The sequence below is a fragment of the Salvelinus namaycush genome, chromosome 3 (genome assembly GCF_016432855.1).
Source record: "Salvelinus namaycush isolate Seneca chromosome 3, SaNama_1.0, whole genome shotgun sequence".
Taxonomy (NCBI): Eukaryota; Metazoa; Chordata; class Actinopteri; order Salmoniformes; family Salmonidae; genus Salvelinus; species Salvelinus namaycush.
Window position 1 is genome coordinate 10214138 of NC_052309.1, and position 14155 is coordinate 10228292.

The 14155-nt window shown below is 44.5% G+C and overlaps 1 protein-coding gene across 3 annotated transcripts in view; it reads right to left on the bottom strand.

Moving 5' to 3' along the window:
* Positions 1-14155, bottom strand: part of LOC120044924 (integrin alpha-1-like) — an 85220-nt gene that overhangs the window by 40201 nt on the left and 30864 nt on the right. For all 3 annotated transcript variants that reach the window (XM_038989663.1, XM_038989664.1, XM_038989662.1), the window contains exons 3-6: positions 9129-9241; positions 7375-7463; positions 4117-4231; positions 2292-2419 (exon numbers count right to left, since the gene is read on the bottom strand). In XM_038989663.1, coding sequence (XP_038845591.1) covers positions 2292-2419; positions 4117-4231; positions 7375-7463; positions 9129-9241 — 445 coding nt within the window. The remainder of the gene's footprint in view (positions 1-2291; positions 2420-4116; positions 4232-7374; positions 7464-9128; positions 9242-14155) is intronic.

The following is a 14155-nucleotide window of genomic DNA, read 5'->3' on the forward strand; positions in this document are numbered from 1 at the left end:
AGAATGTGACGACCCAGTTTATCAGTAGAATGTGATGACCCAGTTTATCAGTAGAATGTGACGACCCAGTTTATCAGTAGAATGTGACGACCCAGTTTATCAGTAGAATGTGACGACCCAGTTTATCAGTAGAATGTGACGACCCAGTTTATCAGTAGAATGTGACGACCCAGTTTATCAGTAGAATGTGACGACCCAGTTTATCAGTAGAATGTGACGACCCAGTTTATCAGTAGAATGTGACGACCCAGTTTATCAGTAGAATGTGATGACCCAGTTTATCAGTAGAATGTGACGACCCAGTTTATCAGTAGAATGTGATGACCCAGTTTATCAGTAGAATGTGACGACCCAGTTTATCAGTAGAATGTGACGACCCAGTTTATCAGTAGAATGTGATGACCCAGTTTATCAGTAGAATGTGACGACCCAGTTTATCAGTAGAATGTGACGACCCATTTTATCAGTAGAATGTGACGACCCAGTTTATCAGTGGAATGTGATGACCCAGTTTATCAGTAGAATGTGACGATCCAGTTTATCAGTGGAATGTGACGACCCAGTTTATCAGTAGAATGTGACGACCCAGTTTATCAGTAGAATGTGATAACCCAGTTTATCAGTAGAATGTGACGACCCAGTTTATCAGTAGAATGTGACGACCCAGTTTATCAGTAGAATGTGACGATCCAGTTTATCAGTGGAATGTGACGATCCAGTTTATCAGTAGAATGTGACGATCCAGTTTATGAGGTTAATGAGCTGGTGGTTCTTTATATCCTCTCTATTTCCTTCCTCTATTCTCCATTCTATCCTATATCCAAACCTTCTATCCCTCTATTCTCCATTCTATCCTAACATTCTATCCCTCTATTCTCTATTCTATCCTCTATCCTAACCGTCTATCCCTCTATTCTCTATTCTATCCTCTATCCTAACCTTCTATCCCTCTATTCTCTATTCTATCCTCTATCCTAACCTTCTATCCCTCTATTCTCTATTCTATCCTCTATCCTAACCGTCTATCCCTCTATTCTCTATTCTATCCTCTATCCTAACCTTCTATTCCTCTATTCTCTATTCTATCCTCTATCCTAACCGTCTATCCCTCTATTCTCTATTCTATCCTCTATCCTAACCTTCTATTCCTCTATTCTCTATTCTATCCTCTATCCCAACCTTCTATCCCTCTTTTCTCTATTCTATCCTCTATCCTAACCTTCTATCCCTCTATTCTCTATTCTATCCTCTATCCCAACCTTCTATCCCTCTTTTCTCTATTCTATCCTCTATCCTAACCTTCTATCCCTCTATTCTCCATTCTATCCTAACATTCTATCCCTCTATTCTCTATTCTATCCTCTATCCTAACCGTCTATCCCTCTATTCTCTATTCTATCCTCTATCCTAACCTTCTATCCCTCTATTCTCTATTCTATCCTCTATCCTAACCGTCTATCCCTCTATTCTCTATTCTATCCTCTATCCTAACCTTCTATCCCTCTATTCTCTATTCTATCCTCTATCCTAACCTTCTATCCCTCTATTCTCTATTCTATCCTCAATCCTAACCTTCTATTCCTCTATTCTCTATTCTATCCTCTATCCCAACCTTCTATTCTCTATTCTGTTCTCTATTCTATCCTCTATCCTAACCTTCTAATCCTCTATCCTCTATCCTAACCTTCTATCCCTCTATTCTCTATTCTATCCTCTATCCCAACCTTCTATCCCTCTTTTCTCCATTCTATCCTCTATCCTAACCTTCTATCCCTCTATTCTCTATTCTATCCTCTATCCTAACCTTCTATCCCTCTTTTCTCCATTCTATCCTCTATCCCAACCTTCTATCCCTCTATTCTCTATTCTATCCTCTATCCTAACCTTCTATCCCTCTATTCTCTATTCTATCCTCAATCCTAACCTTCTATTCCTCTATTCTCTATTCTATCCTCTATCCCAACCTTCTATTCTCTATTCTGTTCTCTATATCAACCTTATATTCCTCTATTCTCTATTCTATCCTATTTCCTAACGTTCTATCCCTCTATTCTCTATTCTACCCTCAATCCCAACCTTCTATTCCTCTATTCTTTACTCTATTCCTCTATCCTAGCCTTCTATCCCTCTCTCATTCATGGGCCAGAGTAGTTGATACTGGGTTCTTAAAGGGTTCTTTGATGAAAATGTTCTACCTGTTTGGAACCATAAATGGTTCTTCTACAGTGACAAAGTGGACCTTCATCTAAGGTGTTACCCATGTTTTCTAGTGTACTGAAAGGAGAAATCACCTGGGACAGTTTAGCTCCAATTTCGATATTCTTCAGAAACTTGACCAGGAATTCAATGATGCTGGTCCAGGGCCAGATACTGTTGGAGCCGTCAAGAACCATGACAATGTCAAGCTCTTTGGCACACTCTGCAACACAAGAGGGGTTCAAATAATGGGGCAGTTATTATTGGTGTAACACAACCAATATACAGTATCACATATCACATACAATGTAGAAGTCCGTTAAAGAATATTACATGTGTGTTTTGTACATTATTGTTTAAACTATAGTTGACAGTTGACAACAGTTTTGACAATAAATGCATTAAATAGTTGGTTTTGTGCTGTGGAGAGAGATGGAGAGAGGTGGAGAGAGGAGAAAGATGGAGAGAGGAGGAGTGAGGTGGAGAGAGGTGAAGAGAGGTGGAGAGAGGAGGAGAGAGGTGGAGAGAGGTGAAGAGAGGTGGAGAGAGGTGAAGAGAGGTGAAGAGAGGTGGAGAGAGGTGAAGAGAGGTGGAGAGAGGTGAAGAGAGGTGGAGAGAGGAGGAGTGAGGTGGAGAGAGGTGGAGAGAGGAGGAGTGAGGTGGAGAGAGGTGGAGAGAGGAGGAGTGAGGTGGACAGAGGAGGAGAGAGGTGAAGAGAGGGAGAATGCTACAACACAGCTCTCCCATCTAGTCCCTCTGAGACCTGTAAAAATATTTTTTACTTATATTTTATAAGTAATGTAATGGACATGCCTTTTAAGTGGTATGCTGGTATGGATATTGAAACACATTCACAGGCTACATTAGAACCCACTTAGAATTCATGTCCATTACTGTGCCTAAAACTCCAGAGTGGTGAGGAGCTGTGGAGTTCACTGTACTGTTTACCTTCACTCACTGATCCCTCCGTGTGGAGAGAAGACAGAGATGACAACTCACTAAACTCGGTCCTAACTTGGGCATGCATGGGGGAGTTGAGAGACCGGATAGTAGTTTACGCTAAGCGGAATGTTCTTATGTACACAAGTGATGTCTCTCTCTGGCCACGTGGCTCTGAGGTGTGGGAGTGGAGGGATGCTCAGAGAGGAATGGAGAGTGTTGGGGCGGGGTGGAGAGAGATGGTGAGTAGAGGTTTGAGGGATAGTGTTTCTCTGGTCTGTGTTTTATTTATAATTTTTTATTTAACCTTCATTTAACTAGGCAAGTCAGTTAAAAACGTATTATTATTTACAATGACGGCCTACCAAAAGGCAAAAGGCCTCCTGCGGGGACGGTGGCCTGGGATTAAAATAAATAAATAAATACAATATAAATATAGAACAAAACACACATCACAACAAGAGAGACACAACACTACATAAAGAGAGACCTAAGACAACAACATAACAGCAAAACATGACAAAACAGCATGGTATCAACACAACATGACAACAACATTAAAATGTGTTCTGTGTTCTGTGTTCTGTGCCTTGGGGTGGAGGGATGTTGAGAGGAATAGAGGGTGTAGCAGCACGGTTGCTTAAGATTGACTTCGAAATTAGACGTCCATCCATGTCCTAAGGACATTGAGAGATGCCTTCAAAACCCGCCACTAGGGGCAGCGTTGAGCGCGATGTATTTACCATCAAGTAGGCTTGGGTTTTGCTAGGGTGCTGTGGATCAGGATGGCAGATGGGCGTAAGCTGCGAACTCCGGCTCCGAGGGTCATGTGTTTAATAACCCTAACCCTAACCCAAACCTTAACCATTAACTTAACCAATTGGAATGAATGCCTAAACTTAACAGTGTAGTTGTTTCTGTGTGTAAAGGGAGGAGTGTGAGGGGTACTGTCGTCTAGCTAGAGTTAGGGTGAACTTGTACCTTGCACAGCCGGGGCGATAGAGTTGAGCACCTGGAAGGTTGAGCTGACGTTGGTACAGACCCCAGAGATGTACGTCTGCTGACCACACATGTAGCCGTACTGGGGACCACAGGCCTGGAAGACAAGAGCACACGTGCGCACACACACACTTGTCACGGCGGGATCTGAAACAGGGTTTGCCACAGGAAAAACCTTAACTCTTAGCCCAATAGGAAATGCACACAAACACACACACACCGGATTAAGGTGTTTAATTTGGACTCAAAGTAACTGTCTCTCTGAAGTACATGATCTGATTGGTTAAGACTCTCTATTCAACAGTCCTTATATGAGCAGTGAGGTATAAGCCCAGTAAAAAGGCAGAGGGGAAAGTTCTGGTCAAACCCGGGCCTTGTAATTAATCTCTTATAATGTCATCATTATAAATACTCAGACCCATCCATTCATTTAGAGAGTGAGTGAGTGAGTGAGTGAGTGAGTGAGTGAGTGAGTGAGTGAGTGAGTGAGTGAGTGAGTGAGTGAGTGAGTGAGTGAGTGAGTGAGTGAGTGAGTGAGTGAGAGAGAGAGAGAGAGAGAGAGAGAGAGAGAGAGAGAGACAGACAGACAGACAGACAGACAGACAGACAGACAGACAGACAGACAGACAGACAGACAGACAGACAGACAGACAGACAGACAGACAGACAGACAGACAGACAGACAGACAGACAGACAGAGATGGGGGTCTGCAATTGCAAACAAAATTTGTAAAATGGAATTACTTTAATACTATAACTCTTCCAGATTATGTCCTTAGTGTTTTCCTACAGTTTACTCCCCAACTCTACATATGAGGGATTTAGGAGTTTACGACTCAAACCAGTATTGATGAATGTGTTTTGTTTACAGTATACTGTATGTCAGCTCTACATACAGTAACAACCGTACAGTGTGTGTGATATATATGTCAGCTCTACATACAGTAACAACTGTACAGTGTGTGTGATATATATGTCAGCTCTACATACAGTAACAACTGTACAGTGTGTAATGTATATGTCAGCTCTACATACAGTAACAACCGTACAGTGTGTGTAATGTATATGTCAGCTCTACATACAGTAACAACTGTACAGTGTGTGTGATATATATGTCAGCTCTACATACAGTAACAACCGTACAGTGTGTGTAATGTATATGTCAGCTCTACATACAGTAACAACTGTACAGTGTGTAATGTATATGTCAGCTCTACATACAGTAACAACCGTACAGTGTGTGTAATGTATATGTCAGCTCTACATATAGTAACAACTGTACAGTGTGTGTAATGTATATGTCAGCTCTACATACAGTAACAACCGTACAGTGTGTGTGATATATATGTCAGCTCTACATACAGTAACAACCGTACAGTGTGTGTAATGTATATGTCAGCTCTACATATAGTAACAACTGTACAGTGTGTGTAATGTATATGTCAGCTCTACATACAGTAACAACCGTACAGTGTGTGTGATATATATGTCAGCTCTACATACAGTAACAACCGTACAGTGTGTGTAATGTATATGTCAGCTCTACATACAGTAACAACCGTACAGTGTGTGTGATATATATGTCAGCTCTACATACAGTAACAACCGTACAGTGTGTGTAATGTATATGTCAGCTCTACATACAGTAACAACTGTACAGTGTGTGTGATATATATGTCAGCTCTACATATAGTAACAACTGTACAGTGTGTGTAATGTATATGTCAGCTCTACATACAGTAACAACTGTAAAGTGTGTAATGTATATGTCAGCTCTACATATAGTAACAACTGTAAAGTGTGTAATGTATATGTCAGCTCTACATACAGTAACAACCGTACAGTGTGTGTGATGTATATGTCAGCTCTACATACAGTAACAACCGTACAGTGTGTGTGATATATATGTCAGCTCTACATACAGTAACAACCGTACAGTGTGTAATGTATATGTCAGCTCTACATACAGTAACAACTGTACAGTGTGTAATGTATATGTCAGCTCTACATACAGTAACAACTGTACAGTGTGTAATGTATATGTCAGCTCTACATACAGTAACAACCGTAAAGTGTGTGTAATGTATATGTCAGCTCTACATACAGTAACAACTGTACAGTGTGTGTAATGTATATGTCAGCTCTACATACAGTAACAACCGTACAGTGTGTGTGATATATATGTCAGCTCTACATAGTAACAACTGTACAGTGTGTAATGTATATGTCAGCTCTACATACAGTAACAACTGTACAGTGTGTGTAATGTATATGTCAGCTCTACATACAGTAACAACCGTACAGTGTGTAATGTATATGTCAGCTCTACATACAGTAACAACCGTACAGTGTGTGTAATGTATATGTCAGCTCTACATACAGTAACAACCGTACAGTGTGTGTAATGTATATGTCAGCTCTACATACAGTAACAACTGTAGAGTGTGTAATGTATATGTCAGCTCTACATACAGTAACAACCGTACAGTGTGTGTAATGTATATGTCAGCTCTACATATAGTAACAACTGTACAGTGTGTAATGTATATGTCAGCTCTACATACAGTAACAACCGTACAGTGTGTGTAATGTATATGTCAGCTCTACATACAGTAACAACCGTACAGTGTGTGTGATATATATGTCAGCTCTACATACAGTAACAACCGTACAGTGTGTGTAATGTATATGTCAGCTCTACATACAGTAACAACCGTACAGTGTGTGTGATATATATGTCAGCTCTACATACAGTAACAACCGTACAGTGTGTGTAATGTATATGTCAGCTCTACATACAGTAACAACCGTACAGTGTGTGTGATATATATGTCAGCTCTACATATAGTAACAACCGTACAGTGTGTAATGTATATGTCAGCTCTACATACAGTAACAACCGTACAGTGTGTGTAATGTATATGTCAGCTCTACATACAGTAACAACCGTACAGTGTGTGTAATGTATATGTCAGCTCTACATACAGTAACAACTGTACAGTGTGTAATGTATATGTCAGCTCTACATACAGTAACAACCGTACAGTGTGTGTAATGTATATGTCAGCTCTACATATAGTAACAACTGTACAGTGTGTAATGTATATGTCAGCTCTACATACAGTAACAACCGTACAGTGTGTGTAATGTATATGTCAGCTCTACATACAGTAACAACTGTACAGTCCACTGGCTCTTGCAGTCCAGGGCTGACATCTACATTGTCAAGTGTCCTCTTACCAGAAAGCCTCCTTGAGGGTTGGTAATCAGCGTCGTTCCCATGGTCATGTTTTCCTTGACTTCGTGTAAGTTAGGAATTGTTGTGTTTTCTGGGAAAATATGGAATAAAGTCAGTGAAAGAAAGAAAAAACAGCTGCTCAAATTCCTGTATCATTTTCCCATAGAAAGACAGACAGACCAACCCTCAAGCCCCTCTTGAACCCCTCCGGACTTCACTTTTAACAATGTGCACTATTGACATGTAGTTATTTATAGGATCGTTCATTACTTGAGCTATGATCTATCTCTAGTCTTCATATTTTGTTTTCCAGCATAAGTACTGTAGTCTGGTAAGAGCATGACTCTAGCTATGCCAGGGTTGTGGGTTTTGATTCCAGCTGTGGTCACAGATACTCAAATGTATGCATGCTCTCTGTTGTAAGCCTGTTAGGGTGAACGTGTCTGCTAAATGGTATATCCTCTATGTATAATTACATGTGATCTCTGTCTAGCAGCGTTTTTTTAAAGTCATCTCATCAGTAATCATGTAGGCTACTCTCATTATGTACTTTCTCTCTGTAGGTATTCTCATATTCACATAATTCACATCACCTCCAGTGGCTGAAGAACAAAGCGGCCATCCAGCTATAGGACAATACAGGCATTATAAGACTGGCACTGTATATGACCAGATTGTCATGTGGAGGACAGATATCCTTATCTCTTACAACCTTTAGCAGGTTATACATAAACAATGCATTTTCTACAGATACCAAAACAACAGATAATGTTCATGTTAAATATATTTAAAATTATATCATGTACCCCAAATGTAATTGATTAAATTCCATTAAATTGATTTAGTAATCCTACTAAGCTCAACCCATGGGGCGGCGCACAATTGGCCCAGCGTCGTCCGGGTTAGGTGAGGGTTTGACCGGGGTAGTCCGTCATTGTAAAATAAGAATTTGTTCTTAATTAAGTGACTTTCCTAGTTCAATAAATGTTCAATAAAATCAATAATAAACCTTGCCTGCTGGAAGTGAGTCAGTATCAGGCTTGGGGTCAAATCCATTTAATTTCAGTCAATGGAGTTTCCTTCCTTAATTGACTTTACTGAAATGGAATTGACCCCAACCTTGTTCAGCGTCATTAGAAGGCCAGAAGCTGAAGCATGAAGCAGTGGAGTGGAGTCATATTGGTTATCTGGTTAGTTAATGATAATACAGTTGTGAGTGGATGAGAAGAGACATTAAAATCCTGTTTATGTAGTGTCTTCCTGTTCTGCTGTCGTGCTGCTGTGCTTCACGTCCTGTCCAGCACACTGCCAGGGAGGGAGGGAGGCAGGGAGTCCCAGACCAGAGCAGCACACCATACAATATTAGAGGCTATGCCTTAGATCAGCTAGTGCTAACAACTGGATCAGCTAGTGCTAACAACTGGATCAGCTAGTGCTAACAACTGGAGGATCAATAACGCAGTTTCATTGACACACAAATACACACACACACACGTGCGCACATATGCAAATGTAAACACACACACGTTTGTGTAACTATCCTTGTGGGGACCAACCCTAACCCTTAACCTAACACCAAACTTAAACCTAACCCCTAACCCTTACCCTAATTGTAACCCTAACCCTAGTTAGTTAAAACAGGTCAGTAGTTAAAACACACACATGCAGACACACACACACACACACACACACACACACACACACACACACACACACACACACACACACACACACACACACACACACAGGTTCTCACCAGGCAGCTCCAGTTTGATACATTTAGGGTTTGGTCCTTGACCCACACGGCATTTGTAGACATCTCCAGTCCGTTTGGCTGGCTGGCCGGCCAGGGGAGAACCAATCAGCACCCTTTTAAGAGAGACAGAGGAGAGAGGTTAGCAGACTATTCCATACCCCAGCCACCATAAATTTGACAGGATTTGGTGACATTGTAAGCAACAACTGGAGATCACCTCATGACCAGGGCTTGAATTTTTGGTTTTCTCACTAACAAAACACTTTATAAGAAAATGTATCTGAAAAAGTGCCGTGGAAAGTATACATTTGAACAATTAGGCCTACGATGTTTACTCATCATTACTTTGTTTACATGTTCTGAGTGAGTAACCCACACTCTGCGTTGCAATACAGCTTGTTAGCTGAGTGCAATAACAAACTCCAGCTGGGCTTGGTTCTCTCTCAGAAATCTTTTGAGTAGGATACGAGTCTAAACTATGCTAGTTATCTGCTAGCATGTAAACAGTCCGCTAATTAACATTCCACCCTCCTAATGGCCCCTGATCACCTAAAGAGGGAGCCAGCAGGGGAAAACACACACACACACACACACACACACACACACACACACACACACACACACACACACACACACACACACACACACACACACACACACACACACACACACACACACACACACACACACACACACACACACACACACACACAGCCATCTGAGAGAGAGAAAGCTGTAATCATCTCAGATCTCACAGCTACAGTTACATACTGTAAAGACATCTGTGCCTGACCCTCACTGACCTAGAACTCTGTCCAAGCACACTGACCTAGCACACTGACCTAGCACACTGTCCTAGCACACTGTCCTAGCACACTGTCCTAGCACTCTGTCCTAGCACACTGTCCTAGCACACTGACCTAGCACACTGACCTAACTGTCCTAGCACACTGACCTAGCACACTGACCTAACTGTCCTAACACACTGACCTAGCACACTGACCTAGCTGTCCTAGCACACTGTCCTAGTACACACTGTCCTAGCACACTGACCTAGCACATTGACCTAGCTGTCCTAGCACACTGACCTAGCACACTGTCCTAGCACACTGTCCTAGCACACTGTCCTAGCACACTGACCTAGCTCACTGACCTAGCACACTGACCTTGCACACTATCCTAGCACACTGACCTAGCACACTGACCTTGCACACTGACCTAGCACACTGACCTAGCTCACTGACCTAGCTGTCCTAGCACACTGTCCTAGCACACTGACCTAGCACACTGACCTAGCACACTGACCTAGCTCACTGACCTAGCTGTCCTAGCACACTGTCCTAGCACACTGACCTAGCTCACTGACCTAGCTGTCCTAGCACACTGACCTAGCTCACTGACCTAGCTGTCCTAGCACACTGTCCTAGCACACTGACCTAGCACACTGTCCTAGCACACTGACCTAGCACACTGACCTAGCACACTGACATTGCACACTGACCTTGCACACTGACCTAGCTCACTGACCTAGCACACTGACCAAGCACACTGTCCTAACACACTGACCTAGCACACTGTCCTAGCTGTCCTAGCACACTGACCTAGCACACTGTCCTAGCACACTGTCCTAGCACACTGACCTGGCTCACTGACCTAGCTGTCCTAGCACACTGTCCTTGCACACTGACCTAGCACACTGACCTAGCACACTGTCCTAGCATACTGACCTAGCACACTGTCCTAGCACACTGACCTAGCACACTGTCCTAGCTGTAATAGCACACTGACCTAGCACACTGATCTAGCACACTGACCTAGCACACTGACCTAGTACACTGACCTAGCACATTGTCCTAGCTGTCCTAGCACACTGACTTGGCTGTCCTAGCACACTGACCTGGCTGAACTAGCACACTGACAAAACACACTGTCCTAGCACACTATCCTAGCACACTGATCTAGCACACTGACCTAGCACACTGACATAGTACACTGTCCTAACTGTCCTAGCACATTGACCGAGCACACTGTCCTAGCTGTCCTAGCACACTGACCTAGCACACTGACCTAGCACACTGTCCTAACTGTCCTAGCACATTGACTGAGAACACTGTCCTAGCTGTCCTAGCACACTGACCTAGCACACTGACAAAGCACACTGACCTAGCACACTGACATAGTACACTGTCCTAACTGTCCTAGCACATTGACCGAGAACACTGTCCTAGCTGTCCTAGCACACTGACCTAGCACACTGACAAAGCACACTGTCCTAGCACACTATCCTAGCACACTGACAAAGCACACTGTCCTAGCACACTATCCTAGCTGACCTAGCACACTGACCTAGCACACTGTCCTAGCACACTGACCTAGCACACTGACCTAGCACACTGACCTAGCACACTATCCTAGCTGACCTAGCACACTGACCTAGCACACTGTCCTAGCACACTGACCTAGCACACTGACCTAGCACACTGACCTAGCACACTGTCCTAGCACACTGACCTAGCAAACTGACCTAGCACACTGTCCTAGCTGACCTAGCACACTGACCTAGCACACTGTCCTAGCACACTGACCTAGCACACTGACCTAGCACACTGACCTAGCACACTGTCCTAGCACACTGACCTAGCACACTGACCTAACACACTGTCCTAGCACACTGACCTAGCACACTGTCCTAACTGTCCAGCACATTGACCTAGCACACTGTCCTAGCACACTGTCCTAGCACACTGACCTAGCTCACTGACCTAGCTGTCATTGCACACTGTCCTAGCACACTGACCTAGCACATTGACCTAGCTGTCCTAGCACACTGTCCTAGCACACTGACCTAACACACTGACCTAACACACTGTCCTAGCACACTGACCTAGCAAACTGACCTAGCACACTGTCCTAGCTGACCTAGCACACTGACCTAGCACACTGTCCTAGCACACTGACCTAGCACACTGACCTAGCACACTGACCTAGCACACTGACCTAGCACACTGTCCTAGCACACTGACCTAGCACACTGACCTAACACACTGTCCTAGCACACTGACCTAGCACACTGTCCTAACTGTCCAGCACATTGACCTAGCACACTGTCCTAGCACACTGACCTAGCACACTGACCTAGCACACTGACCTAGCACACTCACCTAGCACACTGACCTAGCACACTGTCCTAGCACACTGTCCTAACTGTCCAGCACATTGACCTAGCACACTGTCCTAGCACACTGACCTAGCACACTGACCTAGCACACTGACCTAGAACACTGTCCTAGCTCACTGACCTAGCTCACTGACCTAGCTCACTGACCTAGCTGTCCTAGCACACTGTCCTAGCACACTGACCTAGCACACTGGCCTAGCTCACTGACCTAGCTGTCCTAGCACACTGTCCTAGCACACTGACCTAGCACACTGACCTAGCTCACTGACCTAGCTGTCCTAGCACACTGACCTAGCTCACTGACCTAGCTGTCCTAGCACACTGTCCTAGCACACTGACCCAGCACACTGACCTAGCACACTGACCTAGTACACTGTCCTAGCACACTGACCTAGCACACTGACCTTGCACACTGACCTTGCACACTGACCTAGCTCACTGACCTAGCTGTCCTAGCACACTGTCCTAGCACACTGACCTAGCACACTGACCTTGCACACTGACCTTGCACACTGACCTAGCTCACTGACCTAGCTGTCCTAGCACACTGTCCTAGCACACTGACCTAACACACTGTCCTAGCTGTCCTAGCACACTGACCTAGCACACTGACCTAACACACTGACCTAGCTGTCCTAGCACACTGTCCTAGCACACTGACCTAGCACACTGACCTAGCTCACTGACCTAGCTGTCCTAGCACACTGACCTAGCTCACTGACCTAGCTGTCCTAGCACACTGTCCTAGCACACTGACCTAGCACACTGACCTAGCACACTGTCCTAGCACACTGACCTAGCTCACTGACCTAGCTGTCCTAGCACACTGAGCTTGCACACTGACCTTGCACACTGTCCTAGCAGACTGACCTAGCACACTGACCTAGCACACTGTCCTAGCACACTGACCTAGCTCACTGACCTAGCTGTCATAGCACACTGACCTTGCTCACTGACCTAGCTGTCCTAGCACACTGACCTTGCACACTGACCTTGCACACTGACCTAGCTCACTGACCTAGCTGTCCTAGCACACTGTCCTAGCACACTGACCTAGCACACTGTCCTAGCATACTGACCTAGCACACTGACCTAACACACTGTCCTAGCACACTGACCTAGCACACTGTCCTAACTGTCCAGCACATTGACCTAGCACACTGTCCTAGCTGTCCTAGCACACTGTCCTAGCACACTGACCTAGCACACTGACCTAGCACACTGTCCTAGAACACTGTCCTAGCACACTGACCTAGCACACTGTCCTAGCATACTGACCTAGCTAGTACACTGTCCTAGCACACTGACCTAGCACACTGACCTTGCACACTGACCTTGCACACTGACCTAGCTCACTGACCTAGCTGTCCTAGCACACTGTCCTAGCACACTGACCTAGCACACTGACCTTGCACACTGACCTTGCACACTGACCTAGCTCACTGACCTAGCTGTCCTAGCACACTGTCCTAGCACACTGACCTAACACACTATCCTAGCTGACCTAGTACACTGACCTAGCACACTGACCTAGCACACTGACCTAACACACTGTCCTAGCACACTGACCTAGCACACTGACCTAGTACACTGTCCTAGCACACTGACCTAGCACACTGACCTTGCACACTGACCTTGCACACTGACCTAGCTCACTGACCTAGCTGTCCTAGCACACTGTCCTAGCACACTGACCTAGCACACTGACCTTGCACACTGACCTTGCACACTGACCTAGCTCACTGACCTAGCTGTCCTAGCACACTGACCTAGCTCACTGACCTAGCTGTCCTAGCACACTGTCCTAGCACACTGACCTAGCACACTGACCTAGCTCACTGACCTAGCT